Raw genomic sequence first — 26,679 nt, forward strand, 5'->3', positions numbered from 1 at the left:
GAGCGCTGTCTTCTGGGACCTTGTGTGTGTCCCAGGAGACATCATCCATTCACGGTGCGCCGCGCGCGCAGTAGGGAATCGGGCAGTGAAGCCGCAAGGCTTCACTTCCTGATTCCCTCACTGAGGATGGCGGTGGGGCAGCCGAGACCCAAGCATTTGCTCGGCTTCGGCTGCCATCATCGCGGTCACCCTGGACAGGTAAGTCTCCTTATTAAAAGTCAGCAGCTACAGTGTTAGTAGCTGCTGACTTTAATTTTTTTTTTTTTTAAACTGGACCTCCGCTTTAAGGGATGTAAAAAACACCCTTCAAATTCCTATGCAAATGATACAATGGACAGCACATCGTGCTGCTTATACCATCAAGACATGAATCGTTAGCGTCGCATCACTTCAAAATTGAAGCCTCATGTCGAGTCAGGAGGCGTTTGAAGGCTTTCAATGCCTCCCATTCAGGTCTATGGTAACGCTTCATAAACGCTCTGGCAAGCAGTAACGGTGCAGTTGCGGAGCATTTGGATTTGTTTATTTGCTGTGATGGAATAGGCATTTGTGGAGTGGTTTAACGCACCTTAATGCTCATCAAATGCTTCAAAACTGCACATAGGGCGCTTGGGGAACATTTTTAACTCCTCATTGATGCTTGTAAAACGCCAGTCTACTGCCCATACTAAAGCTCAAGAATGCGAGTCTAACACCTATTCTAACGCTATAAGAGCGTTTATTAAGCGTTAGAAATTTAGTCAAGTGTGAACAAGCCCTTAAGGCCAACTTGTATACAACTGTTTCAGGCTTGCTGCATTTCATCAATGCAAGATACTCGGAAGTCTATGAAATAAGGTTTAGATGTTATTAAGACAGGACAAGGATTCCCCAAGCCTCACGCCGTAGAACTGTAGTCAACACAGCTGTACGCAAGAAGGAACTAATGGCTCTATATTTTGAATGAAGCTCTAAATTGACAAATGTGCCTATATGAATGCATGTCTCCTCCCCACCCACTCTCCTAAATGAAGGACTCATTTCCTTGTTTTGTTTTTTTTTGCTCTTCCGTTGGAAGTAATAACATGTGACTGCATCAGACTGTATTTCTAAGTGGCTTATAAAATGCGGAGTGAAAATAATCACTATAAAGGTAATGTTAGAAGTACCAGAGAGCTGTGTGCTGTTTCAAAGTAAATGGATGAAGAGTCGAATCATGTTATATTGTGTTATGAGAACATTGTGAACAGCAGGACACAAATAGCCCAGAAACAGCTGTCACAGCTGGGGATAATAGATTCCTATTGCCTGGTAAACCTTGAGATGTGCTCCAATCACATGGCACTCCCAGGAAATTACCTTGATACAGAACATTCCGTCTGTTGTTCTCTGTAACCTTTTCATTGCCTTCTGTCACCTTCGGAACAAACTATGTTTACCACTGAAGAAAGTAAACAGCCAAAGAGAGTAAAATATGTCTAGCAAGGAAACTTGCAGAACAGTTAGATTAGTTATTTTTTTTTCATTTTCCACCTATAGCATAGTTGCATTGCCCTTTTTCAGGATTCTGCCCCATATCTTCCCAGCTGCAGTCAGTGATTTGTATCCCTACAAGCCTCTTATGCTGCGTACACACGATCGGTTAAACTGATGAGAATGGTCTGATGGACCGTTTTCATCGGTCAAAACCGATCGTGTGTGGGCGCCATAGGTTATTTAACCATCGGTTAAAAAAAGCCAACTTACTTTAAATTTAACCGATGGATTCCTAACCGATAGGTCAAAACCAATCGTTGGTAGGTACGACCATCAGTTAAAAATCCACGCATTCTCAGAATCAAGTCGACGCATGCTTGGAAGCATTGAACTTTTTTACATCACCGCGTTCTGACACGATCGGTTATTTAACCGATGGTGTGTAGGCGCGACGGACCATCAGTCAGCTTCATCGGTTAACCGATGAAAACGGTCCATCGGTCCGTTCTGATCGGATGGACTGATCGTGTGTACGCGGCATTAGGTGTATTCAACTAAAATGCCTGTTGGAATCACCCTGATCTGACTGTAACTGCAAATCATGCACAGTATAGGTTACAGCAACCTCAAGAGCGAGGCATTGCATAATGCAAATTCAGCTTTTTTCCAAAAATCCATATGACCTATTTATAGCTGTATAAACATGGAAGATAACACGTCTAATTAATTAATTAATTCGCAAAAGTGATGCATTGCTTTGTTTTTTGTATAAAATGTAAGTACAGTAAAACCTTGGATTGCAAGCATAATTCATTCTGGAAGCATGCTTGTAATCCAAAGCACTTGTATATCAAAGCGAATTTCCCCATTAGAAATAATGGAAACTCAGATGATTCGTTCCACAACCATTTATTCATAGGTCCTTCAGTTTATAGTCCATATAAAAAAGATTATATCAATGTGACCAGGTTGTGTAACCATAAAATGTCCATCCACAAATGGAAGCCTCCACATGGGGATTAGAAGCAAAATCCATCAGGAGCTACAGAGTATAAAAGAGAAGAGAGGTTCCTCTAAGTGTAGCAGTATGTTGCTAAATGTTGTACCTTCATTAAATGTTACCATATTGCTACACTTAGAGGTGCCTCTCTTCTCTTTTATACTCAGTTGTGATATGACGCTACTTGTATATCAAGACATCGCTTGTATATCAAGTCAAGATTTAGAAAAAAAATAGCTTGTCTTGCAAAACGCTTTTAAACCAAGTTACTCTCAAACCAAGGTTTTACTGTAGCCCTTTTTAAATACCCTACTTAATGTACCTTACCTAAAGAGAATAGAATAACTCTGACCAGCTTCCTTCTCCCTGCTGAAGAAAAGCATTCCCACAACATGATGCTGCCACCACCATGTTTCACAGTAGGGATGGTGTTTTCAGGGAGATGTGCATTGTTGGCTTTCTGCCACACATAGCGTTTTGCTTTTAGGTTCAATTTTGGTCTCATCTGACCAGAGCACCTTCTTACACATGTTTGCTGTGTCCCCCACTTGGCTTCTCGCAAACTGAAAATGGGACCTCTTATGGCTTTTTTTTAACAATGGCTTTCTTCTAGAGACCAGCTTTTTGGAATGTACTAATGGACTAATAGTTGTCCTGTGGACAGATTCTCCCACCTGAGCTGTGAATCTCTACAGCTCCTCCAGAGTTACCATGGGCCTCTTGGCTGCTTCTCTGATTAATGCTCTCCTTGCCTGGCCTGTCATTTTAGGTGGATGGCCATGTCTTGGTAGATTTGCAGTTGTAAAATATTAGAAAAAAGGGAGTGCGCACCAACCTAATGCATTACCAAAAATATTTTTAATCCCAGGTGAAAAACAGTAATGGTTATACTCACATACAGACATAGTATATAGACATATCAAGACAAATGCAAATGCGAACAGTCTTTCTCAGGTCTGTTGTGAGGAACTGGTCGGTTTGACCTCTTTTTTTCTAATATTTTACAGTTCCGATAACACCCATTGTTCTGAGGAGGGCAGCAAGACTGTTGGCATTAAAAGAGTTGTCTGCAACTCACATCCCTAGACCCACTGCCCAAGAGCAGGAGATGTGTGTTGTGAAGGTTTGCAGTTGTGCCATACTCTTTCTATTTTCAGATGATAGATTGAACAGTGCTCTGTGAGATGTTCAAAGCTTGGGATATTTTTTTATAACCTAACTCTGCTTTAAACGTCCCCACAAATTTATCCCTGACCTGTCTGGTGTGTCCCTTGACCTTCATGTTTGACCTGTTTGTTCACTAATGTTCTCTAACAAACCTCTGAGGGCTTCACAGAACAGCTGTATTTATACTAAGATTAAATTACACACAGGTGGACTCTATTTACTAATTTGGTGACTTCTGAAGGCAATTGGTTCCAGTAGATTTAAGTTGGGGGTATCAGAGTAAAGGTGGTTGAATACAAATGCATGCCACACTTATTTATTTGTAAAAAAAAAAATTGAAAACCATTTATGATTTTCCTTTCACTTCACACGTATGTGCCACTTTGTGTTGGTCTATCACATAAAATTCCAATTAAATACATTTACGTTTTTGGTTGTAAAATTTCAAGGGGTATGAATACTTTTTCAAGGCACTGTAAGGGGGGGGGGGGTCTGTGACAATCCCCTGCCTCCTTCAATTCAGCACTCAGTACCCAAGCAGCTAATCTTAAGGCTTGAATGTTGTCACATGGAGGGCGAGAAAGCTTTCTTGGCCATGTACCAAAGTTTTGGAGGGGATGACGTAGCATATTGGAGAAATATCTGGAAGGTCAGTCAGGAAATGAAAATATTTAGTTGCAGTGAATAAGCACCGGGTGCCTGTGAGTTAATACATACGGTCTATACATTTTATTCTCCCCATTTAATATAGAAGTGTATTCTGGTCCGTGTCTGGGGCCAGTGCGGGATCTTCTGATCCTTTGAAGTCATGTAAATTGTAATCATCTCATTGTAGCCGAAGGCATTTTGTATGTTAAAAAATTCCCCTGGAAATAAGGAACATTTAATTATATATTCTCTATAGTCTGCAGGCAATGTATTAACCCTGCTCTAGTTAGACATTCACTGCGCTGCAGTTTTAGATAACGAGCAATTGACATATTGGCATTCTATAACTTCTATAATTAATGGCAGTGAGAAAAACTGGGGCACAGTAGAAATAGTGGTGCTGCCTTCTCTTGGCATGTGCCTTTATTCCGCTCTTAAAGTGTAACTCCACGTACATTTTTGGCTTTTAAAAGCAATATGCACCTTACAGTTTTCACCAATCTAATTGTTTTCTTTAGCTAGACCAGGGGCCTCCAAACATTTTAAACAAAGGGCCGGTTTATTGTCCTTCAGACTTTAGAAGGGCCGGATTGTGGCCAGCAGGAGTAGAAATTGTCTTAGCATCGGTGGGAGTAAACATCCCCACATTTGGTATTAGGGGGAAGGAATTGTTGGTATCCTAGGGGAGAATAGAGCCCTCCTTATTTGTGTCGGTGGGAGAAATGGTGCTCCATTTTTGGTGTCAGATGGCAGAGTAGTGTGTTGTATCAGTGAGAGGAATAGTGCCCCAAGGGCCAGGTAAAGGCAAGCAAAGGGCCACATCTGGCCCTCGGGCCGCAGTTTGGAGACCACTGAGCTAGACGGTTGTTCAAGTTTGATAGCTCTCTATGTGGCTTCCATATATATTTTTGCCATTGGATGCATTTGAGAACCCTGGGCCAGATTCAGATACATTTTGGTTGCATGGAGGGTTATTGTTTGGGGTATAGGTAGTGCAGGCAATTGGGAGGGGCGGTGTGAGGGTAACAGGGAAGGCTAGCATGAGAATACCATATATATTTCAGAGCTAACGTTTTGGTGCATTATTTCCTGTAAATCTAGTATTTTGCTGCAATTACATGAGATAAAATCTTTGGAAGATAATTTAAAATAATGTAGCTTTGAATTTGCAAAACAGAGTGGCCTCCAGTGTCATCGATTTTTTCAAAGGTGTTTTGAGTGGGAGTACTGCAGCATGGCCAAGCAAGGGCACAGTATTTGTTACTGAAGGGAAAGCACCGCACAAGGGTAGTTTGTCACTAAAGGGCAAATGATGCTTGAGTACAATATTTGGCACTAAATCGCAATCATTTATGTCTTAGCAGGAAAATGTATTGCGTGTCTTTTATTTGAAAATCATAAAACAACATTTATTATTTTAAAAAGAATTGTACTTGTATTCATAGATCACTAAAGTATGCCATTACATAGTAAGCTCCTCCCACAGGTTGAACGTCCATATGTTTAGGGAAGCCGAATTCCAGTTTGCAAATAGACCAATTTATAAGAATATATATATATGTGTGTGTGTGTGTGTGTGTGTGTGTGTGTGTGTGTGTATATATATATATATATATATATATATATATATATATGTGTTATATATATATATATTTTTTTTTATCTGAATGTAAATAATCTACTCTGTGTTATTTTATAAACCATATTTTATAGGCCATGTCTTACTTACAGTGTGTAATGGTATATACTGTGCGCATGGTAGCAGCCATAGCTGCTTATTACATATGCAGTCTCTACTTCCTACTATGCATCAGGGCTGGACTGGGACAAAAATCTGGCCCTGGACTTCATCCAGACTGGCCCACTTTGACAGGTCTCTCCCATGGGTGCCGGACAACTCCCGCACCCCCTCCGCCTGGCCACCCAAGCCCCCTCTCCCCCTTCACTAGCCGTTCTACTTTATTAGAGTAGAACGGCTGGTACTGGTACTCTTATAGGCAGTACCAGTGGGGAAGCTAGACATTATTTCACCCGGGGCAAAGAATCAGTTATTTGCCCCCCCTTATGGGACAAGATTAGGCAGAAGTGAGAAACTCCCAGGCCATAGCTGTTGAGTCAGCTGTCTGTCCCCTCCCCCATGCTCCTCTGTCCAGGTGAGCGCTGCGGGAAGGGAGAGACAGAGGAGCGGAGGGGGTAAGCGGTCCGCTGTCACTAAAGCCAGCCCACTGAGCCATCGGCCCACCGGGAAACTTCCTGTAGTCCCAATGGCCAGTCCATAGATGCTATGCATTGTTACATGATGGTTGTTCTTTATTGCTTTCTTAGTATGTCTGAGAGTCGGCTTACCCACTGGAAAGAACTGTCAACAGCTGTTATGACAGAAAGTAGAGACAGACAAGTGATATTGTACTGGGCCACTGAGAAACCCTATCTAATGTCTAAAATAAAATATCTGTTTGTAATAAAAATCATGGATGGGCAAGCTTGTAAAATGTCAAAGTCACAAAATGTATACTTCCTTTAATGCAAATAGACTTTCACAAAAAAAAAAAAAAGATTATCCAGATGGATCATACTGTGTTAGGCTTGGTTCACACTAATGCATTTTCTATGCTTTTTGCAGAAACATGGGTTCTTATGGAACACGTACACATCAATGCATTTTCATGCCTCTGTGTTTTTGGAAAGGGTCGGGGGCTTTTTTAAATGCAAAACGCATTTTTTTAATAGACTTCAATGGAGAAGCAGCAGAAAAGCATGTAGTGTGTTTTTAGCGTGTTTTTGACACGTTTTGCATTATTGAATCTGCCCAAAAATAAGTTGGCCTAACGAAAAGAAAAAAAGCATAAAAAAGGCAAATTGCATCAAAAACGTGTGTCTAAAAACGCAGAAAGCAAAGCACTTCAGAAACGCTCAAAAGCAACATGCGTAGATGTGAATCGAGCCTTATATTTTCTCTGATTATACAGTCAGATAAGCTGACAACTAAAAAGTGCAGCTTCCAATCTGTTTATGACATAATTATGAATATTTGGAAGACCGTGCAAGTTTACAGTACATAAATAATTGAGTACTCAAGGAGATTACATAATAGTTTCATGTTGACATTTTGAAATAATTTGTTGTGTATCTAATGAACATTACAATGTAAAGATGATTGTTTCCTTTATTAAAGGCACAGTCGCAATGGATCTTCAGAACACAGACTGCCGTCCTGCAAACAGCAGCAAGCTCACATTGCCATCAGAAAATGGTTCCGGTACCAGAAGACCCAGCATTGCACCGGTTCTGGAAATTGCAGACAGCTCTACAGTGTTACCTTGTGACATGCTTAGTGACCAATCGGAGGATGAGTTGACCCAGTCAGATGATGAGGGTCTCCCAGTTTTGGAGTAAGTTTGATGTGCCCGTATTGATGTACATGGCTATCAATTCATAGAAACCAGAGATAAGTGGGCATAGCCTAGTCACACCCTACAATCAGAGTGGCTTCAAGGGGAATAATTAAACTGAGCAAGAACCTATTTATTGTAAATACTGATCCCTTGTGCCAACAAAATTCTCTTAAAGATATGTGTGTGACGTTTTTATTGCTAACTGTGCCCTCCCCAAGGAGATTCACCTCTCTATTTGTCATGGTGGTGTGCCAGAGCCCAAAAGAAAAGAGAAATCCAAAATGTTAGAGTTGTCACCAGAACAAAATGTTAAAATGGAACTCCACCCAAAGGGGGCGGTGTATGTAGTTTTGACAGGTACCCACACACTCATTTCTGCTCAAATCATCTAGGTCAGGGGTCTCCAAACTTTTCAAACAATGGGACACTGAATTGTCCTTCAGACTTTAGGAGGGCGGGATTGTTGCCAGCAGGGGCAGAAAATGCCACGGGCCCAGCATCAGTGAGAATAAATATGGCCTCAGGGTTGGTGGTCAATAGGAGGAGTATTCCCCCTATTAGTAAAAGCAATAGTATCCCATTATTGGTATCGTGGTAGATATAGTACCCCATTGTTGGTGTCAGTGGAAGGAAATGTGCCCCAAGGGCCGGATAAAGGCTAGCAAAGGGCCACATCTGGCCCTCAGACTGCAGTTTGGAGACCCCTGATCTAGGTGATCCAAGCGGAAGTTCACCCCCCCCCCCCCACAGTTTTCTCAGACACGTCACAGGTCCCAGAAGACTGCGGGACCATTCAAAAAATGCAACATGGCTCGTGCATGTGCAGCGGGTGCCTGGCTGTGAAGCCAGAAGCAGTGTAGTGGCTCCAGGAACCTGAAGGCTAGTAAAGAACTACTGTAGCCCAGGTGAGGGCAGCACTGGATCCCTGGACAGGTAAGTGTCCTTTTATTAAAAGCCAGCAGCTACAGGATTTGAAAAGTCTGCAGCTAATTTTTATTTTCCAGCGTGAACTTCCTCTTTGAGTATATCCTTTAATGTCTGGGCCACAAGTTATAGTTTCAGACACGCATAAACCTCAGTTTAAAAAAAGTACTTTTAATTAGATTTCTTGATTGTACATCACAGGACACAGAGGATTTGACTACTTGGAGTATACGCCCACCTTCAGGTGAATGGACACCAGGCAAAAAAGGGCCAGAAATCCCACCCGGACATAACCCCCCTCAAGTAGGCTAGGCCTGATTTGGCTAGTGTCTTTAGGCAGTGGATGTGCCCATAGATGTCTCTCTGAAGATCTTCTTTTCTGAGGCTTTGTACCTGATTTCCTGGTTATTCCTAACACCCCTGTGGCGAAGAGCAGGGCCTCTTACTGGCCGGGTGCTGTGGCCAGATGGCCAAGATGTACTGTACCTGGACCCTGCATGCAAGAACAGTAATGTGAGGGGGGGGGGATATATCCAGTGACCTTGCTGGTAGAGGGTTTACAGGTCAAGGGTAGTGATCCCCCTGGAGGAGAGTCAAGTCCCTGAAGGCCCTGAGAGACATGATCACTGTGATAGGTGAAGATTGGGTCTCCTGGCAGTCTGGTTAGTGCACACATAGACTCTATAGCAGGGAAATCTCACCATTGTGGGAGGAGCAGAGACACAACTAATATAAAATAATCTCATAATTGTGGAAGGGGCGGAAACACAGCCTGATGTAAGGAAATCTCATCATTGTGGGAGAGTTGGAGACACAAACTGCTGTGTGGAAATCTTACCGCTGTGGGAGGGGCAGAGACACAGACTAACATGAGAAAAATTCACCATTGAGGGAGGAGTGGAGACACAGACTAACATACCGTAAGAAAATCTCACCAATGTGGGAGGGGCAGAGATACAGACTAACATAAGGAAATCTCACCAATGTGGGAGGGGCAGAGACACAGACTAACATAGGGAAATCTCACCATTGTGGGAGGGGCAGAGACACAGACTAACATAGGGAAATCTCACCATTGTGGGAGGGACAGAGATACATTAACAAAAGAAAATCTCACCATTGTGGGAGTAGCAGAGACACATTAACAAAAGGAAATCTCACCATTGTGGGAGGGGCAGAGATACAGACTAACATAAGGAAATCTCACCATTGTGGGAGGGTCAGAGACACATTAACAAAAGAAAATCTCACCATTGTGGGAGGAGCAGAGACACATTAACAAAATGAAATCTCACCATTGTGGGAGGGGCAGAGACACATTAACAGAAGGAAATCTCACCATTGTGGGAGGGGCAGAGACACATTAACATAAGGAAATATCACCATTGTGGGAGGGGCAGAGACACATTAACAAAATAAAATCTCACTATTGTGGGAGGAGCAGAGACACATTAACAGAAGGAAATCTCACCATTGTGGGAGGGGCAGAGACACATTAACAGAAGGAAATATCACCATTGTGGGAGGGGCAGAGACACATTAACAAAAGGAAATCTCACCATTGTGGGAGGGGCAGAGACACATTAACAGAAGGAAATCTCACCATTGTGGGAGGGGCAGAGACACATTAACAAAAGAAAATCTCACCATTGTGGGAGGGGCAGAGACACATTAACAAAAGAAAATCTCACCATTGTGGGTGGAGCAGAGACACATTAACAAAAGGAAATCTCACCATTGTGGGAGGGGCAGAGACACATTAACAAAAGAAAATCTCACCATTGTGGGAGGGGCAGAGACACATTAACAAAAGAAAATCTCACCATTGTGGGTGGAGCAGAGACACATTAACAAAAGGAAATCTCACCATTGTGGGAGGGGCAGAGACACATTAATAAAAGGAAATCTCACCATTGTGGGAGGGGCAGAGACACATTAAACGAAGGAAATCTCACCATTGTGGGAGGGGCAGAGACACATTAACAGAAGGAAATCTCACCATTGTGGGAGGGGCAGAGACACATTAACATAAGGAAATCTCACCATTGTGGGAGGGACAGAGACACAGACTAAAGTAAGAAAATCTCACCATTGTGGGAGGGGCAGAGACACATTGACATAAGAAAATCTCACCATTGTGGGAGGGGCAGAGACACATTAACATAAGGAAATCTCACCATTGTGGGAGGGGCAGAGACACATTAATAAAAGGAAATCTCACCATTGTGGGAGGGGCAGAGACACATTAACATAAGGAAATCTCACCATTGTGGGAGGGGCAGAGACACATTAACATAAGGAAATCTCACCATTGTGGGAGGGGCAGAGACACAAACTGCTGTGGAGAAATCTCGCTATTGTAGGAGGGGCAGGAACAACATATTTTATGGGGTATAGCAGTAATCGCAATAAAATACCTAATTGTATAAATCAAATAGGGGTAGAAATATAAAAAAGAACAGCAAGCATGTTATTTGTGGAAATGCCATCAAATTAAGGTAAACATCACAATAACAAAGCAGAATATAGGTTGCCTGTAAGAAATGTTGTTAGCCATATGTCATGTTCCACTTTGCTCTGCACCGTGGTAGAAATGCAATCAGGAGATTAAAGTGTAAATTATTTTCATGAGTGAAGTGATTGTCTTTTCTTCTTAAGCCTGTCACCGGTGAACTTATAAAATATTTTCCTGCTCACAAAGGCCCTTGCAGAATGAAACAAGATTTGTTTTAAAAGATATTCCCATTGAACTGCAATTCTGTTTCATTTCACAGTGACCATGTGTCATGTATATTTCATGTGAAATCGCATTTGCATGGTTGTGAACATTCATGAATAATGGTTTATTTTCAGGGAAAACATTATTAGCACAAAAGATGCACACTGTTACAATGTGTAGAACTGGCTGATATGGTGTAACACTGCCCCCATGTGGCTGGTTATCAAATTGTCTGCAATAGTTGGGAATATGTCTCAGATGTAAGTTTCCCTACTTGGATTCTGTGATTGGGCTGCATATGCTATGTGAAAGAAATTGCACAGTACCTGTTGTGTGCATTTAGGTGACTTTACAGTCCATTCAATACACAGGGGCTGCCTAACTGCATTGAGGGGCGTCACAGCACACTATGTCATGGTGTAAATGGGTTCTTACTGGAAACAATCCTATGTATGGTATAATCTGATTGCTCAAATTATGTATTTGTTACTATCATATCTTTTCAATAAAAAATGTAAAATATAAAATCTGTTTATTCCCTATACATCAGCCGTAATATTAAAACAGGCTGTAGAGAAAAGAGGCAGTGATCATTAAAGTGGAGGTTCACCCGAAATTTTTTTAACATTAGATTGATGCTCATTTTGTGAAGGGGAATCGGGTGTTTTTTTTTAAATCGAAGCAGTACTTACCGTTTTAGAGAGCGATCTTCTCTGCCGCTTCCGGGTATGGGCTGCGGGACTGGGCGTTCCTATTTGATTGACAGGGTTCCGACGGTCGCATACATTGCGTCACGATTTTCCGAAAGTAGCCGCACCGACGTTCGGCTTCTTTCAACTACTGGATGCGACCGTCGGAAGCCTGTCAATCAAATAGGAATGCCCAGTCCCGAAGACCATAACCGTAAGCGGCGGAGAAGATCGCTCTCTAAAACGGTAAGTACTGCTTCGATTTTAAAAAAACTACCTGATTCCCCTTCACAAAATGAGCCTCAATCTAATGTTAAATTTTTTTTTTCGGGTGAACTCCCGCTTTAAAGTGGAAGTAAACTCATCGATTTAACAGTTACATTTTTGGCATTTTGACAAACTGTCAAACCATCCAATGGCTGGTGTCATAACTGATCACATGTGCCGCATCATAGCAGTTGAAGATTAAAGGGGTTGTAAAGGTACAATATTTTTTTTTCCTAAATAGCTTCCTTTACCTTAGTGCAGTCCTCCTTCACTTACCTCATCCTTTCATTTTGCTTTTAAATGTCCTTATTTCTTCTGAGAAATCCTCACTTCCTGTTCTTCTGTCTGTAACTCACCACCGTAATGTGAGGCTTTCTCCCTGGTGTGGAGTGTCGTGCTCGCCCCCTCCCTTGGACTACAGGAGAGTCAGGACGCCCACTAACACACAGCTCCTTTCTCCATCAGCAACGTAGAGAGCGTCCTGACTCTCCTGTAGTCCAAGGGAGGGGGCGAGCACGACACTCCACACCAGGGAGAAAGCCTTGCATTACTGTGTGTAGTTACAGACAGAAGAACAGGGAGTGAGCATTTCTCAGAAGAAATAAGGACATTTAAAAGCAAAATGGAAGGATGAGGTAAGTGAAGGAGGACTGCACTAAGGTAGAGGAAGCTATTTAGGGAAAAAAAATTGTAACTTTACAACCCCTTTAAACAGAGGCCAAGATGGCAGCTTCCTTGGCTGAAAATGATAGGAGGGTTTACTTCGACTTTAACACAAAACTCTGTCAGTAATCTCCTAATACCTGCCTCTGATATTTTTAGATTACATTTCATATTACAATTGGCTAACGCAAGTGCTCAGGAAGGTGAAACTGACACCTTCTACAGAAATATCTTCAGGGTCAGACAATAGGAGTCTCCGATGCCCTCGAGTGCCTGTTAAAGGGATAGTTAATAACGTCCTCCTACTGTTTTTTTTTTTTTTTTACATCTGCAGTTATGTGAAAGGATACCCACCAAATTCACCGTATATTGGGAGCTCGCCAACTCTATGCCACCTTCTGCCATCAAAAGCTGCGTTTTGCTGCCTGCGATTGGACAAGGTATTGTATGTTATATACATATAATAGTAACTGTGCATTTTGTTTTTTTATGACCCAAGCCAGAGGGTGGTTGTAGACTAGTACAAATTACCTACTGACAAACAAAATCCCAAATATATTTCTTGATTTATGTTGTCTCATTTACTTGCTCAACCTGTGACCCTCCAGCTGTTGTGAAACTACAAGTCCCATCATGCCTCTGCCTTTGGGAGTCATGCTTGTACTTGTCAGCTTTGCAATGCCTCATGGGACTTGTAGTTCTGCAACAGCCTTGAGGGTCACAGGTCTTTTTATGTCTTTTTGTCATGTTTGAATGAATGAATTTGCAAATCCGTGTCTTATTGGGGACAAATCCTTCCTGGGTTGTGGGTGTCTTTATCCTGAAATAGACTCTTGATAAAAGTTTAGAAAACTTTCCGAAGTTGGAAAACTTTGTTGGAAGTTCAGTTGACACTTCATGATTGCACAGGAGAGTTCTACATTGCCTGTTCTTGTCATATTGTTTCCTGATAAGTAAGAAGCACCCAACCAGGCGAGAGATGTGTTTGTATCCCGGGGGGGGGGGGGGGGAATGTGTTGACAGGTGTCTCCTGCATTCCTCAGTAAGTTGTGGTGTCTCTCTTCGCACACAGGGCTGCAAACATAACAGCTTTGAAGATGCCAAGGCCTACGGCTTCAAGAACAAACTGATTATCGTGTCTGCAGAGACCGCGGGGAACGGGCTGTATAATTTCATCGTTCCCCTGAGGGCGTACTACAGATCGCGCAAAGAGCTCAATCCGATCGTCCTCCTCCTGGACAATCCGTATGTAATTCCTTTATTTTGTCCTAATTCTGAAGGGACAGGAGGCAGCAAAACACATTTTTTTTTAATGTATCATTCTAAGCTGTAACAGAATTGCTGAACATTTTCTATTTTCTCAGTTGTATTTATATCTTCCTGCTCCTTCTCAAGGCTTCAGTTTGATGCTTCCGTCTGACATTGTGCTGGTTTGTGTATATATGAGTCCTCAAGTGTACAGAATGATGGAGTCATCCTATCGGATTGGAGATGTTAGGTGTACGCAGTGCAGCTCATCGCAAGAATAGGAATTATATATTTTATTGATGTCAAGCATAAGAGCAGATTATACCTCATTCACAAGAGACTGTAGATACAAAAATGAATGTATAATTTAGAATTATCAGAGATGTTATGCATAGTAAAGGGTTAGTCCAGCCAAAACAGATGTTTCAATTTGTTTGTTTTTAAGATTAGCCCCAAACAGAATCAAAGAATGAAAGTAAGTCCACAAACCAGTAAAGCGCACTACAAGTCCCAGCTTCCAATGTCGGTAATATCAATGAGATTCACTCCAATCAGAATCCTAATCCAATCAGAAGGATGGTCAGGGAATGTGATGCCGCGTACACACGATCATTTTTCAGCATGAAGAAAACGCCATTTTTAAAAAACATCATTTAAAATGATCGTGCACATCGTTTTTCAGGTTCTGAATTTTTTTTCCCGAACATGCTGCATTTTTTAACCTCGTTTTAAACTATGTAGTTTTTCGGCTTGTAAAAAATGATCGTGTGTTAAAACAACGAAAAAAAGCCACGCATGCTCAGAAGCAAGTTATGAGACGGGAGCGTGCGTTCTGGTAAAACTACCCCTCATAATGGAGTAAGCACATTCATCACGCTGTAACAGACAGAAAAGCGTGAATCGTCTTTTACTAACACGGAATCAGCTAAAGCAGCCCAAAGGCGAATGGAACTTCCCCTTCATAGTGCAGTTGTACATGTTGTACGTCACCGCGCTTTGCTAGAGCATTTTTTAAAAACGATGGTGTGTGGGCAACGTCGTTTTTTAGACATGCTGAAAAGCAACGTTTTCTTTCATGCTGAAAAATGATCGTGTGTACGCGGCATGACAGGAGGATCCTGCAGCTTCCAGAAGGGATCCAGGATGATGTAAAGCAGCTCAAACTACAAGAAAACAGGAGCATGGTTAGCCGGTATGTTACCTAAGCCAACATTAGGTTAATTTAGCAGGCCACCTGTCTGGAGAACATTCTATTGCCGGTCTTCTGGATTCACTTTGGATCCCTAGAAGCCGGATTAATCTCAGGTTTACGGACTATCTGTTCTGATGTCTGATAGTTTATGGTGTGTCCACCACTGTTTTTTTTCTTTTCTTTGTATTCTTTTCTGTTTATTGATGTACCTTTTCAATAAAACTCTTTGTACAAGAAAACAGGAGCATGTCGTTCGCATAACAGTAATCAATTATTACATGAAAAAAACAGCACATTTAAAGTTAAAGCTCTTGAAAATCAGCATAAGCGGTATGAATCACCGAGGTGAAGACAAAGCGAGGCTGTATACAGGAAACAGAGACTCCAGATCCCCTGACCAGCATCATAGGGACCATCTCTGACAGCTGTCAAAGGGGTGCCTTCATGTCAGCTGTCAGAGAAGGTCTCTATGATACTGGCAGGGGGATCTTGAGTCTCTGTTTCCTGTATACAGCCTCGCTTTGTCTTCACCTTGGTGATTCATACCGCTTATGCTGATTTTTTTTTTAATCTGTTTGTTGTATTAATATACACATCACAGACAAAAAAAAACAATGTGAAGTAACAAAGAAAACAGAGTATCGCTTATGCTGATTTCCAAGAATTGTAACTGTAAGTGTGCCATTTTTTTCTTTTAATAAATTATTACTGTTATGCTAATGAGAGTCCCACGCTCCTGTTTTCTTTTTGTTCAAACAGAATCAAAGATGACTGTGAATGAATAAGTCAATTTACATGATATATTATACTTTTTATTAAATATGTTCAACATCCTCTCTGTTGCCTACTGAGGATGTCAAGGAATCTTCTTGTGTGGATGGAGAACAGAATTTTTGTGAACAGGTTAAATGCCCCCTTTTAAAAGCACATGTGCCAAAGCCTCAAGGAACATGTTTTGTCTTTTTTTCATAGTTTTTTTTCTATCTATTATGTCGTCTTCCTACAGGCCAGACAATCACTTCCTAGAAGCAATTTCCTGTTTCCCGATGGTCTACTACATGGTCGGCACCATAGATAAGTAGGTTTATTTCTATCAGTGTGCTGAAAATCATACCATTGAACATCTGTCTACCTTCATTGACCATATTCCTTATTCAGTGTTTACATCTTTAACTTTATCTTTATTTGTGTTAAAACATCCTAAATTGTGGATCCTAACAAAAAATAATGCAAAAACTAACGCCAAACCATTTTTACATTTTGCATACAGTGCAAAAATGTGTTTGAAATGTTTATACATTTTTTCATTTCCTATCCCTGTGACACATTTATAAGGAATGAGGGGAGCCGTTGTCCCAGGACAGGAAAGCACAGACAGCCACCAAAATACTGTCAATAGTTCTAACTCATCTATACTGAAAATGTTTTTTTGTTTTTTGCCTGTGTCCCATTGTAGAGACTCCCCAGGACACTTCCTGTCCTAGCAGAAAGTGAGAGTAACTTTCTACAAAAGGGAGACAGATAGTGATAAGCCAAGCACAAATAAAAGGTTTTGACTAGAGTTGGGCCTTTAAAAGATATCCAGTGCAGAGTAGGGGTGTTGAATATAATCGATGCAACGATGCATCGCGATTCGGGGCCCCCCGATTCGGCATCGATGCATGTGACCCCAATAATCGATGTCGGGTGACGTCATCCCGACTTGCCCCGCCCCTCCCGGGAGATCGCTCCGAGCAGGTCTTTTAAAATGTTTTTTTTTTTTATAAATGCGGTTTGTAATCCATTAAGTGGCAATCGCTCTGTGTGCTTTTTTTAAAAATGTATGCAGATTCATACCTCGTAGCTCCGTAGTAACTGTACATGCGATCATGTGATCCATGGTCCGGCCCGCCTCTCTCTTCCTCTGTCCTCTCACATCCCTCGTCTCAAAGTCTCTTCTGATCTCAGCCCCGCCCGCCTCTCTTGTGATCTGTTACTTTAGCTATAGACGATGGGCGGGGCTGAGAACGGACATCAGGGGAGATGAGAGGCAGGTCCGAGCATGGAGTCACATGAGGGGAAAGTAATATACACACGGAGACATGAGGTATGATGATTCTGCATATGTTGTAAAAAGCATATTACAGCCCTGGCTATAACAGCATTTAGTATCACAGGTATTTTATCAGCAGTCTGACTCCTACACGTGCTCTGCCTGTGCTGACATTTCTTTGCACATTCCACTGTGTTAACTCCTAGTGTGCTGGAATGTGCAAAGAGTCAGAGAAATTTCAGCAGACAGACAGTGCAGTGAAACTCACAGGGCTCTGTCAGTTGTGGAATGTAATCCCTGAGTCCTGCCCCCCAGCAGCCATGTGTATTCCTGTGCACTTTTTAAAGGGGAGTTTCACCCTATTTACACCCTTTAAAAATGCACAGATGACAATGAACCCTCAATAAAAAATGTCAGTACAGCGAGGACTTGGGAATGTGTTAATTTTAATAGAAAATAAATAACACGGTAGTCCTCGCTGTACTGATATTTTTATTGAGGGTTCATTGTCATCTGTGCATTTTTAAAGGGCGTATTGATGACAATGTCAGCACATAAAAACACACTGAAAATGCACAGGCAAAATCATGTATTTTTCCTCATTGTTCCCTCCAATCATCCTGTGTGCGCACTGCGCAGAACAGCATGTAAGTACTGAGGAGGAGGGGGTGCTGTTATCCGGGGACACAGGGGGGGTACGGGCATGTAGTGGAATCTGATGTGTCACCTGTGATAAGTCATTGTCACTGCAGGGACTGGGCTGTATGGAGGAGAAATATAGACCATCTCCTGTACTATGTCCACAATCTCTGAATCTCTGATCATCTCCTGTACTATGTCCGCAGTCTCTGATCATCTCCTGTACTATGTCCGCAGTCTCTGATCATCTCATGTACTATGTCCGCAGTCTCTGATCATCTCATGTACTATGTCCGCAGTCTCTGATCATCTCCTGTACTATGTCCGCAGTCTCTGATCATCTCCTGTACTATGTCCGCAGTCTCTGATCATCTCCTGTACTATGTCTGCAGTCTCTGATCATCTCCTGTAGCATGTCTGCAGTCTCTGATCATCTCCTGTAGCATGTCTGCAGTCTCTGATCATCTCCTGTAGCATGTCTGCAGTCTCTGATCATCTCCTGTAGCATGTCTGCAGTCTCTGATCATCTCCTGAAGCATGTCTGCAGTCTCTGATCATCTCCTGTAGCATGTCTGCAGTCTCTGATCATCTCCTGTAGCATGTCTGCAGTCTCTGATCATCACCTTTAGTATTTTGGGGGGAGAGCCATGCGCACTTGCGCTGCAATCGTGATGCATCGTGATGCATCGCCGAATCGAATCGAATCGAATCGTGGACTTGATAATCGTAATCGCATCGAATCGTGAGACCGGTGAAGATGCGCAGCCCTAGTGCAGAGTAACAATAAGGCATTAGGAGGTAATACAAATGACTCTTAGACCCCTTTCACACCGGGGCGGTTTTCAGCAGGGCCGATCCTAGGGTCACAGGCGCCTGGGTGCAGAAATATTTCTGGCGCCCCCACTTGGACGTCGTCATTTTACTAACTTCTCCCCTTTACAAATGTTTCTATGGCAAGGACTCAACCACAGAGATGCTCCCCAACAAAGTCTTTATTAACCTGGGATTCTTACATGATCTCTTAACAATAAGAAAAATACAGGAAGAGAAGCAGAGTACTTTATTGGGACCTGGAGGGGGGCCTCTGTGATGGACATAGAGAAGGCTTCTGTTAGAGAGTCTGTTAGATGTTCGGCGCCGCCCGACTCTGCAGGCGCCTGGGTGCAATGCACCCTGTGCACCCTGCCTAGGATCGGCCCTGGTTTTCAGGTGCTTTAGCACTAGAAATGGCCTCTGCTAAGCACCTTAAAACCACCTCCCATTCATTCTAGTGTGTCTTTTGCTCTTGCAGGACGTTTCGAAAAGTCCCACAAGCAGCATCTTTGGGGCAGGTTAGGAGCGCTGTATTTAGTGCTCCCAAAACGCCCTGCTTATTGGAATGAATGGCTAGCGCTTTCAAAGCACCTTTAAAAGTGCTTTCAAAGCGCAGCAAAACAGGAGATTTTAACCTTTTTTGGGGGTAAAAACTGCCCACGCTAGCAGCTGAAAATCGCTGCTAAAACATCACTAAAGCACCGCTAAAACGAGCTGCGCTTTAGCGCTAAAGGCGGGTGCTGTTAGTGTAAAAGTAGCCTAAAAGCATATTGCAAGGCAAAATAATAAGAAAATCCTATTCAGTACATCTCTGTAATACTAAGTTGTGTTCCATTAAAGACCCTGCAAGTACAGAAAAATACCCGTTGACCAGAAATGTGAAGTGTGCCAGAAATGAGCTCTGCTGATAATTTCCTGTTGTGGGCTGACAACACACACAACATTTTTGTGGACTGAGTGGTGTCTAAACTACTCCCACTCTCCTGTGTATGCAACATAGACACAAATTATTCAGTAGTCCAATATACAAACTCGAAAAAACTCTTTAAAATAACACAGGAAGCATGTAGAACTTGGTGAAATTCGGTTCCACCACCTTTGGCTCAGGCCCTCTGCTCCCTGCTGACCACTATTACTTGAAAACACAAAAGTCCGGCTTCTATGCTTACAAGAGACAGCTTGTTCCCCAACAGCTCCCACAGATCAGATCTCCTGAGTGGCTCCCACTGAGTGAAGGATTGGGACAAAGGAGATGCAGGTACATGGGGTGCAGTGCAAATGCCAATGTCAATACCGGATTATCTTTCTGCAAGTGAGAGCGGTGGAGCCAACTACAGTATGCAGGGAGGTACTAGAGCTGGCTGGGTGCTTCGGCTCAATACAGCAACAAAAATAATGCATGTGGAAGATGGTGGAGCTTTTGAGGAGATAGGGAGAAGATGGGGGCATTAGAGGGGGGTTGTATGCAGAGGTCAGATGTGAAGAGGGGTATTTGTGAGATGTGGATGGGGGATGCAGAGGTAAGCAGCTGTGGAAGAAGGCTGAATTCTGCACTCTGTATGCAGCGCACCCCTGAACTCTGCACTATTTACGTAGCACACCCTGAACTCTGCAGGCTGTTTGTCACCCCCTCCCTGAACTCTGCACTCCTGGTATTTAATGACCCTTTTAAGACCCTCCCACTGTTAGTGAAATTTGACCACACCCACTATTTGATGCGTTTGAAGGGTATGTGTAAGGGACAGGGGGGGGAGGGGTCGTGATTAAGTTCCTGTACCTATTTTCCAAGAAAAAAAGCCCTGATAATAAGATACTTCTAGTGGTATATTTACCAGACCCAAAAGTTGTAAATAAGAGAAGTTAATTTTTAGGGTTTACCTACAATTTAAGAAAAGCTCATAAAATGTCAAGAGGCTGCAGATGGTATTGCAATACTTTTTTAAATAACTAGCCTGTGCAGTTTCCACAATGAAGTCAAAGGCAACTTTTCCTCTTGAGCATACCTGAGCTGATCAGCTTCCATGATGCAATGGAAACTTTTCCTTCTTTTCTACTGAATAAGCTGCTATATTTGAAGGGTACACAGCTATGCATTCGTACCGAAGTCAGATACATGAATGTAACCTCTTGCTGCTGACTTTAACGCATATGGGCAACAGCAAAGAGAGTGGGCATTGCTGCCCACACATCACACTTCTGCATCCATGGGCTTCAGAGCTTTTATGTATTAAGAGTGTGCTTGCTGCAGGCTCCCAGCACAGTGGGCGAACTGTCAAAATCAGCTCTCTGTTTATATTAATGATCAGGAGTCCACAGGACAGCCAATCACAGTGGTCACATGATCGGCCAATGCTTCCTGTCCCTTGGGTGTACAGACCCTTTAAAAAGTTAACTAGAAGGGGTTAAATAATTGCATACCTTTTGAAGGAAATAATGTAAATATAGTGATTCTTTATTAAATATCTATTGAACTTAGTGAAGTTAGAAACTTCTTGTATAAAAACAATGTACTGCTTTCTAAGTGTACAGAGGTTTTTCCTTAAAGGGGATATATTGCCTTTTACGTGGTTTATTGGACATGCATGTGAAAGAAAACTGCTACATGTAAATAATTATTTTATGTATGCTATTGATTTAAAGACTTTGTTTATGTATCATTTGTAATCATCTATGTACAGGGAGGCAAACAGATTTACTCATTACATGTGCAGCTTTTACTTCCTACTTTGCGTTGCTACCCAGCAGTTGTGTTGTACTACTTCCTTCCTTGTGGACAATATTGCAACAACTGTTATAAGACTAACGGAGTCATTGTACTGAGCTGTAGATTACTCCCTCTAGTGGCTAATCTACAAAATAAAATTTAGCAAGAAAAATATGGGGCATATGAAAAATGTGAAAGCCGCTTAAAAATGACAAACTGCAGACGTTGCAAAAATAATACAAAACTCCAAGTGTAATGAACTTTCTTTCTCAGTCTGGATAATTTGCTGCAGTGTGGAATCATCTACGCAGACAATTTGGTGGTGGTTGACAAGGAGAGCACCATGAGTGCAGAGGAGGATTATATGGCGGACGCCAAGACGATCGTGAACGTGCAGACTATGTTCAGGTGAGATAAGGCGGATGCTTTCTTTCCCAGCTACCATATCATTTAGATCAGGGTCTAACTGGTGGCCCTCAAATTGTTGCGAAACTACAAGTCCCATGAGGCATAGCAAGGCTGACCATTACAAGCATGACTCCCTCTGGCAGAGGCATGATGGGATTTGTAGTTCTGCAACACTTGGAGGGCCCCCAGTTTGAGACCCCTGATTTAGCCTGTCCTTTCTGGTAATTAAAGTACTAAATAGATCTCATTGTGAGTTGTGTATACTGGTGGCATCAGACAGGAAAAGTAGCAGTTTTTCTTCTACTGAGTCCTCTTGAGTGAATGGGCTATTTTTTGGAAAAGGAGAAAACAAAAACAAAAAAACATATTTTTTTTGAGAACATCTAGTTTATATGTAGTGTTACATTTGTGGCCAGCTTTAGGATTACTGAATGTTCACGGCAATGGTGACATGCAAAGTACAGAAAGTCATGTGGCTCTTCTTGTTTTTTTTTTCAGGCTGTTCCCCAGTCTCAGCATCACCACTGAACTAACACATCCGTCAAACATGCGCTTTATGCAATTCCGGGCAAAAGATTGCTATTCGCTTGCGCTTTCCAAGTTGGAAAAAGTAACTATGTCTACTACTTCTATCAATGACTTTAAATAATAAAAAAAAGGCAGATTTAAATACCTCTGCATTCCTCAATACACAAAATATAACTGGATTGATCCAGAAAATATCTGATTGCCTTCAAGGGATCAGGAAGGATCTTTTATTCTTAAACCATGCTTTATAGAGTTTTCCCGAGGCGTCTTTCAGGACAGCACCTTGAGATATGGTGACTCCTCCCACTCCATCAGGAAACACCTTCTTTCCAATCTTTTAAAAGGGAGGTCCTTCCTTGTACCATCAGTTTTTGTGTTTCCTCCTCCGGAGGGGGCATCTTTTTAGGAGGGAGTCTGATATCTCAGGGAGCTCCTGAAAGTCGGACTCTTTTTTTGTACTCCTACCTTTCTTTTTTTCTTTGCGGCGATTCGTCGCGGAGACTGTCCGCTCTCCTGTGCCACCCGCGCGGCGGTGATGGTATTCAGGCTCCTCTCTTCCCCGTGCTCAGTGGAGCCAGCAAATCTGGGGCCGGGCATTCGATTCCCCGCGTGTGCGCGGGGCGCCGCCATTTTGGCGGAGCCAGGCTCCGGAGACGCGCGTCACTTCCGGCGCGCCGGGAGGAGGGGCAGGGCGGACGCTGGGGCCTATTTCCGCTTCCTGGTCCGGCGCAGCGGCGCTTTAGGAATCCAGGAAGCGCTACACATGCCACAGGAGTAGCGCTGTCGTCTCTACTATGGACAACACAGAAGACACAGCGAGTGGAACAGGCACTGGCACCAGCAGGACCTCGGCGGGAAGCAGTAACGTGAGTCTGTCTTCCTTAGGGGTGAGGGGGTCTTATGTCTCTCTCTCGGTCTCCTTATTTTTTTCCCCCCAGTGGCATGGGGGCCTGTCAGGACGCAGGCAGTGGTCACTTTCCTTCCTGGCGCACCTGGTGAATGGGGGGGGGTTCCTTTTTCTTGTCTGAGACCGGGTCTCATTCCGGACCCCTTTTATTGTTTTTTCTTCTCGCCCGTTTCCTTAGGTCAAAACGGATACTAAGAGAAGGTGTCCTGCGTGCAGGACTAGATTGGGGGAGGACTGGAAGAAACCTTGGTGCAAAGCATGCATCGCGGCAGTAGTGCAGGAAGAGTCAGCTTCTATTAGAGAGGAGTTAGTCTCTTCCGTTAAAAGCGAGTTACTGGCCTCATTCCAGTCAGTTAGGGGATCCCTAGCTTCTACCCCCTCTACTCAGCCGTCCACCTCTCAGTCTTCCCAGGAGGTAGTGGTATTATCTTCTGGGCCCTCGGTCTTCGAGGAGGTATCTTTAGGGCAACCTCAGGACCCCTCTAGTGGGGAATCGGAGACTGAGGAGGAAACGGGGTCTCCCGCAAAGTTTAAACTTTCCTTAGAGGAGGTGGACAATCTCCTTATAGCCATTTACGCTACCTTAGGACTGGGTGAGGAGAAGAAGGACCTAAGTTTGCACGACCGAATGTATGCTGGTCTCTGCGAACCCAAGGGTCGTACCTTCCCGATACATTCGGTTATTTCTGAGACTATTCTACGGGAATGGCAGGAGCCGGAGAAAAAACCCTTTTTTTCCAAGTCCCACAAGAGCCGCTTTCCTTTTGGAGAGGATCCATCAGCTATCTGGAACAAGGTTCCAAAGCTGGATGCAGCCTTTTCGCAGGTCTCGCGTTCCACGGACTTGTCCTTTGAGGACATGGGTCTGCTCAAAGATCCTATGGATAAGCGTATGGATCTTCTCCTTAAGAAAGCCTGGCAGTCTATTTTGATCAATCTGAAACCAGCCATGGCTACCACTTGCGTGGCTCGTAACATGGAATATTGGGTGGATCAGCTTAAAGCACATATTGAGGCTGATTCCCCGAAACAGGATATTTTAGATTCTTTTTCCACTATAGCTGCAGCAGTTGCCTATATGGCAGATTCCTTCGGCCGAGGCGATTGAATTTTCTGCCAGGTCCGCAGCCTTAGCCAACTCAGCCAGGAGGGCCCTTTGGCTCAAGACCTGGCCAGGAGACACAGCGTCCAAAAGTAAATTATGTGGAATCCCGTTCTCGGGAGACCTACTGTTCGGCCCTGAACTAGATAGTATTCTGGACAGGACGGCAGATAAGAAAAAGGCTTTCCCAGTAAAAGCGGAAAATCCTCCCCCTAAGCGTTTTTTTCGGGCCCATAAGCAGCAAAATAAGGGTAAAGGGCCACAGTGAAAGAGAGGTTGGTCAGCGCAGAAGGGTAAAGGTAAGGGAGTCCTTTTCAATCCTCCTGCGCAAACCAACAAGCCGCAATGACTCAGCCCTTCGGGTAGGCGGAAGGTTGGAGAATTTCCTTCCGCAGTGGTCGGCAGTATCAGACAACCGGTACATTCTGACCACTATCGCCCAGGGTTACACTATAGAGTTCTCGGAGGCCCCACCATCAAGATTTTTGGTAACTCAGACCCCAAGAGATCCAGTGAAGGCATTGGCTTTAAAGTCCTCCCTGTCGGAGCTTCGACAGCAGGGAGTATTAATCCAGGTCCCTCTAGTAGACCAGGGCAGGGGGTTTTACTCTCATGTCTTCCTAATAAGAAAGCCCACAGGAAAATTCAGGCTAATCCTGAACTTAAAACCTCTAAACAGATGTGTAAAGTACAGAAGATTCAAGATGGATTCGATATTTTCCATCAGGAATCTTCTGACGCCAGGTTGCTTCATGGCATCGATAGACCTGAGGGACGCGTACTTACACATTCCTATATCCCCAAAGTCGCAGAGGTTTCTCAGGCTAGCTGTAGAGTTGGAGGGCACAGTACAGCATTTCCAATACAGGGCCCTCCCCTTCGGGCTCTCATCATCACCTCGGATCTTCACCAAGGTGCTGGCAGAAGCCTTAGCACCTTTGCGGCTTCAGGGGATACAGGTCATACCCTACCTGGACGACCTCCTCTTCTTTTCCCCCTCGAAAGAGAGGTTGTTGGCAGATCTGTCTCGGGCACAAAGTCACTTGGAATCCCTGGGCTGGATCTTAAATCTTCAGAAGTCCGCCCTAGTACCCTCCCAGGAGATTCGTTTTCTGGGATTCCAGGTGAATTCACTATGCCGGAGAATATTTCTCCCTTTGGACAAGGCAACCAAGGTCTTAGATTCCGTTCGGTTGTTGCAGGCCCACCAGACACTAACAGTCAGGCAGGTTATGGCAGCTCTGGGAGTCTTGACTTCCACCATGCCAGCCGTCCAGTAGGCGAGATTGCATTTCAGACCCCTGCAGGCTTTTTTGTTGAAAGCATGGGATCACAAGCCCAATTCCCTGGACTCTCAGGTGAAGATTCCAGCCAGTGTAAAGAGATCCCTATACTGGTGGAAAAATCAGAGAGTGCTTGTGGAAGGTCTGGAATGGTTCTTCCCAGTGGAAAAGAGGCTTACCACGGATGCCAGCGCCTGGGGATGGGGAGCCCACTTAGACGAAAGGTTCACTCAGGGAAATTGGCTAAAGGAGGAATCCCTGCGTTCCTCAAATTGGAGGGAACTAAAAGCAGTCGCCCTGGCCCTAGTGGGCTTTGCTCCACACCTACGGGGTCGCCATGTTCAGATTTTGACAGACAACTCCACGGTGGTAGCCTACTTAAACAGACAGGGGGGTACGAGAAGCCGGATGCTTCAGTCCCTTACCACAGAAATCCTGCTCTGGGTAGAAAGCAACTTACTTTCTTTATCGTACATCACGGGACACAGAGCGGCATTCATTACTATATGGGTTATATGGAGTACCTTCAGGTGTAGACACTGGCAATCTCAAACAGGAAATGCCCCTCCCTATATAACCCCCTCCCATAGGAGGAGTACCTCAGTTTTTTCGCCAGTGTCTTAGGTGTTAGTCATGGTTTAGCTTGCCTCCGCATCCTTGGGATTAGGTGAGCTACCGGTTCTGTCCAAAAAAGCCTCAGCGCTAAAGTGGTCAGTAACCGGACCCCAAACCCTTGGGGTATAGCCCATAATGCTTTTCTTTTTAGAGAGCTGGACCCTGGGCCCAGAACTTAGAAACCTTTGGGTACCTAAAGTTTTCTGTTGCCAGGGTGCTATATGGGCCCAGGACAGTGGATCCTTCATAGGAACCCAGGGCCTGAAGGTCTAGACATCCCC

At 43.6% G+C, this 26,679-nt stretch overlaps 1 protein-coding gene across 5 annotated transcripts in view; it reads left to right on the top strand.

Moving 5' to 3' along the window:
* The window catches only part of KCNT1 (potassium sodium-activated channel subfamily T member 1), a 409,716-nt gene that overhangs the window by 345,374 nt on the left and 37,663 nt on the right, over positions 1 to 26,679 (top strand). For all 5 annotated transcript variants that reach the window (XM_040324182.1, XM_040324185.1, XM_040324181.1 and 2 more), the window contains 6 exons: positions 7,446 to 7,662; positions 13,262 to 13,367; positions 14,000 to 14,172; positions 16,374 to 16,445; positions 21,829 to 21,963; positions 22,462 to 22,573. In XM_040324182.1, coding sequence (XP_040180116.1) covers positions 7,446 to 7,662; positions 13,262 to 13,367; positions 14,000 to 14,172; positions 16,374 to 16,445; positions 21,829 to 21,963; positions 22,462 to 22,573 — 815 coding nt within the window. The remainder of the gene's footprint in view (positions 1 to 7,445; positions 7,663 to 13,261; positions 13,368 to 13,999; positions 14,173 to 16,373; positions 16,446 to 21,828; positions 21,964 to 22,461; positions 22,574 to 26,679) is intronic.

Source organism: Rana temporaria, chromosome 9 (genome assembly GCF_905171775.1).
Source record: "Rana temporaria chromosome 9, aRanTem1.1, whole genome shotgun sequence".
Taxonomy (NCBI): Eukaryota; Metazoa; Chordata; class Amphibia; order Anura; family Ranidae; genus Rana; species Rana temporaria.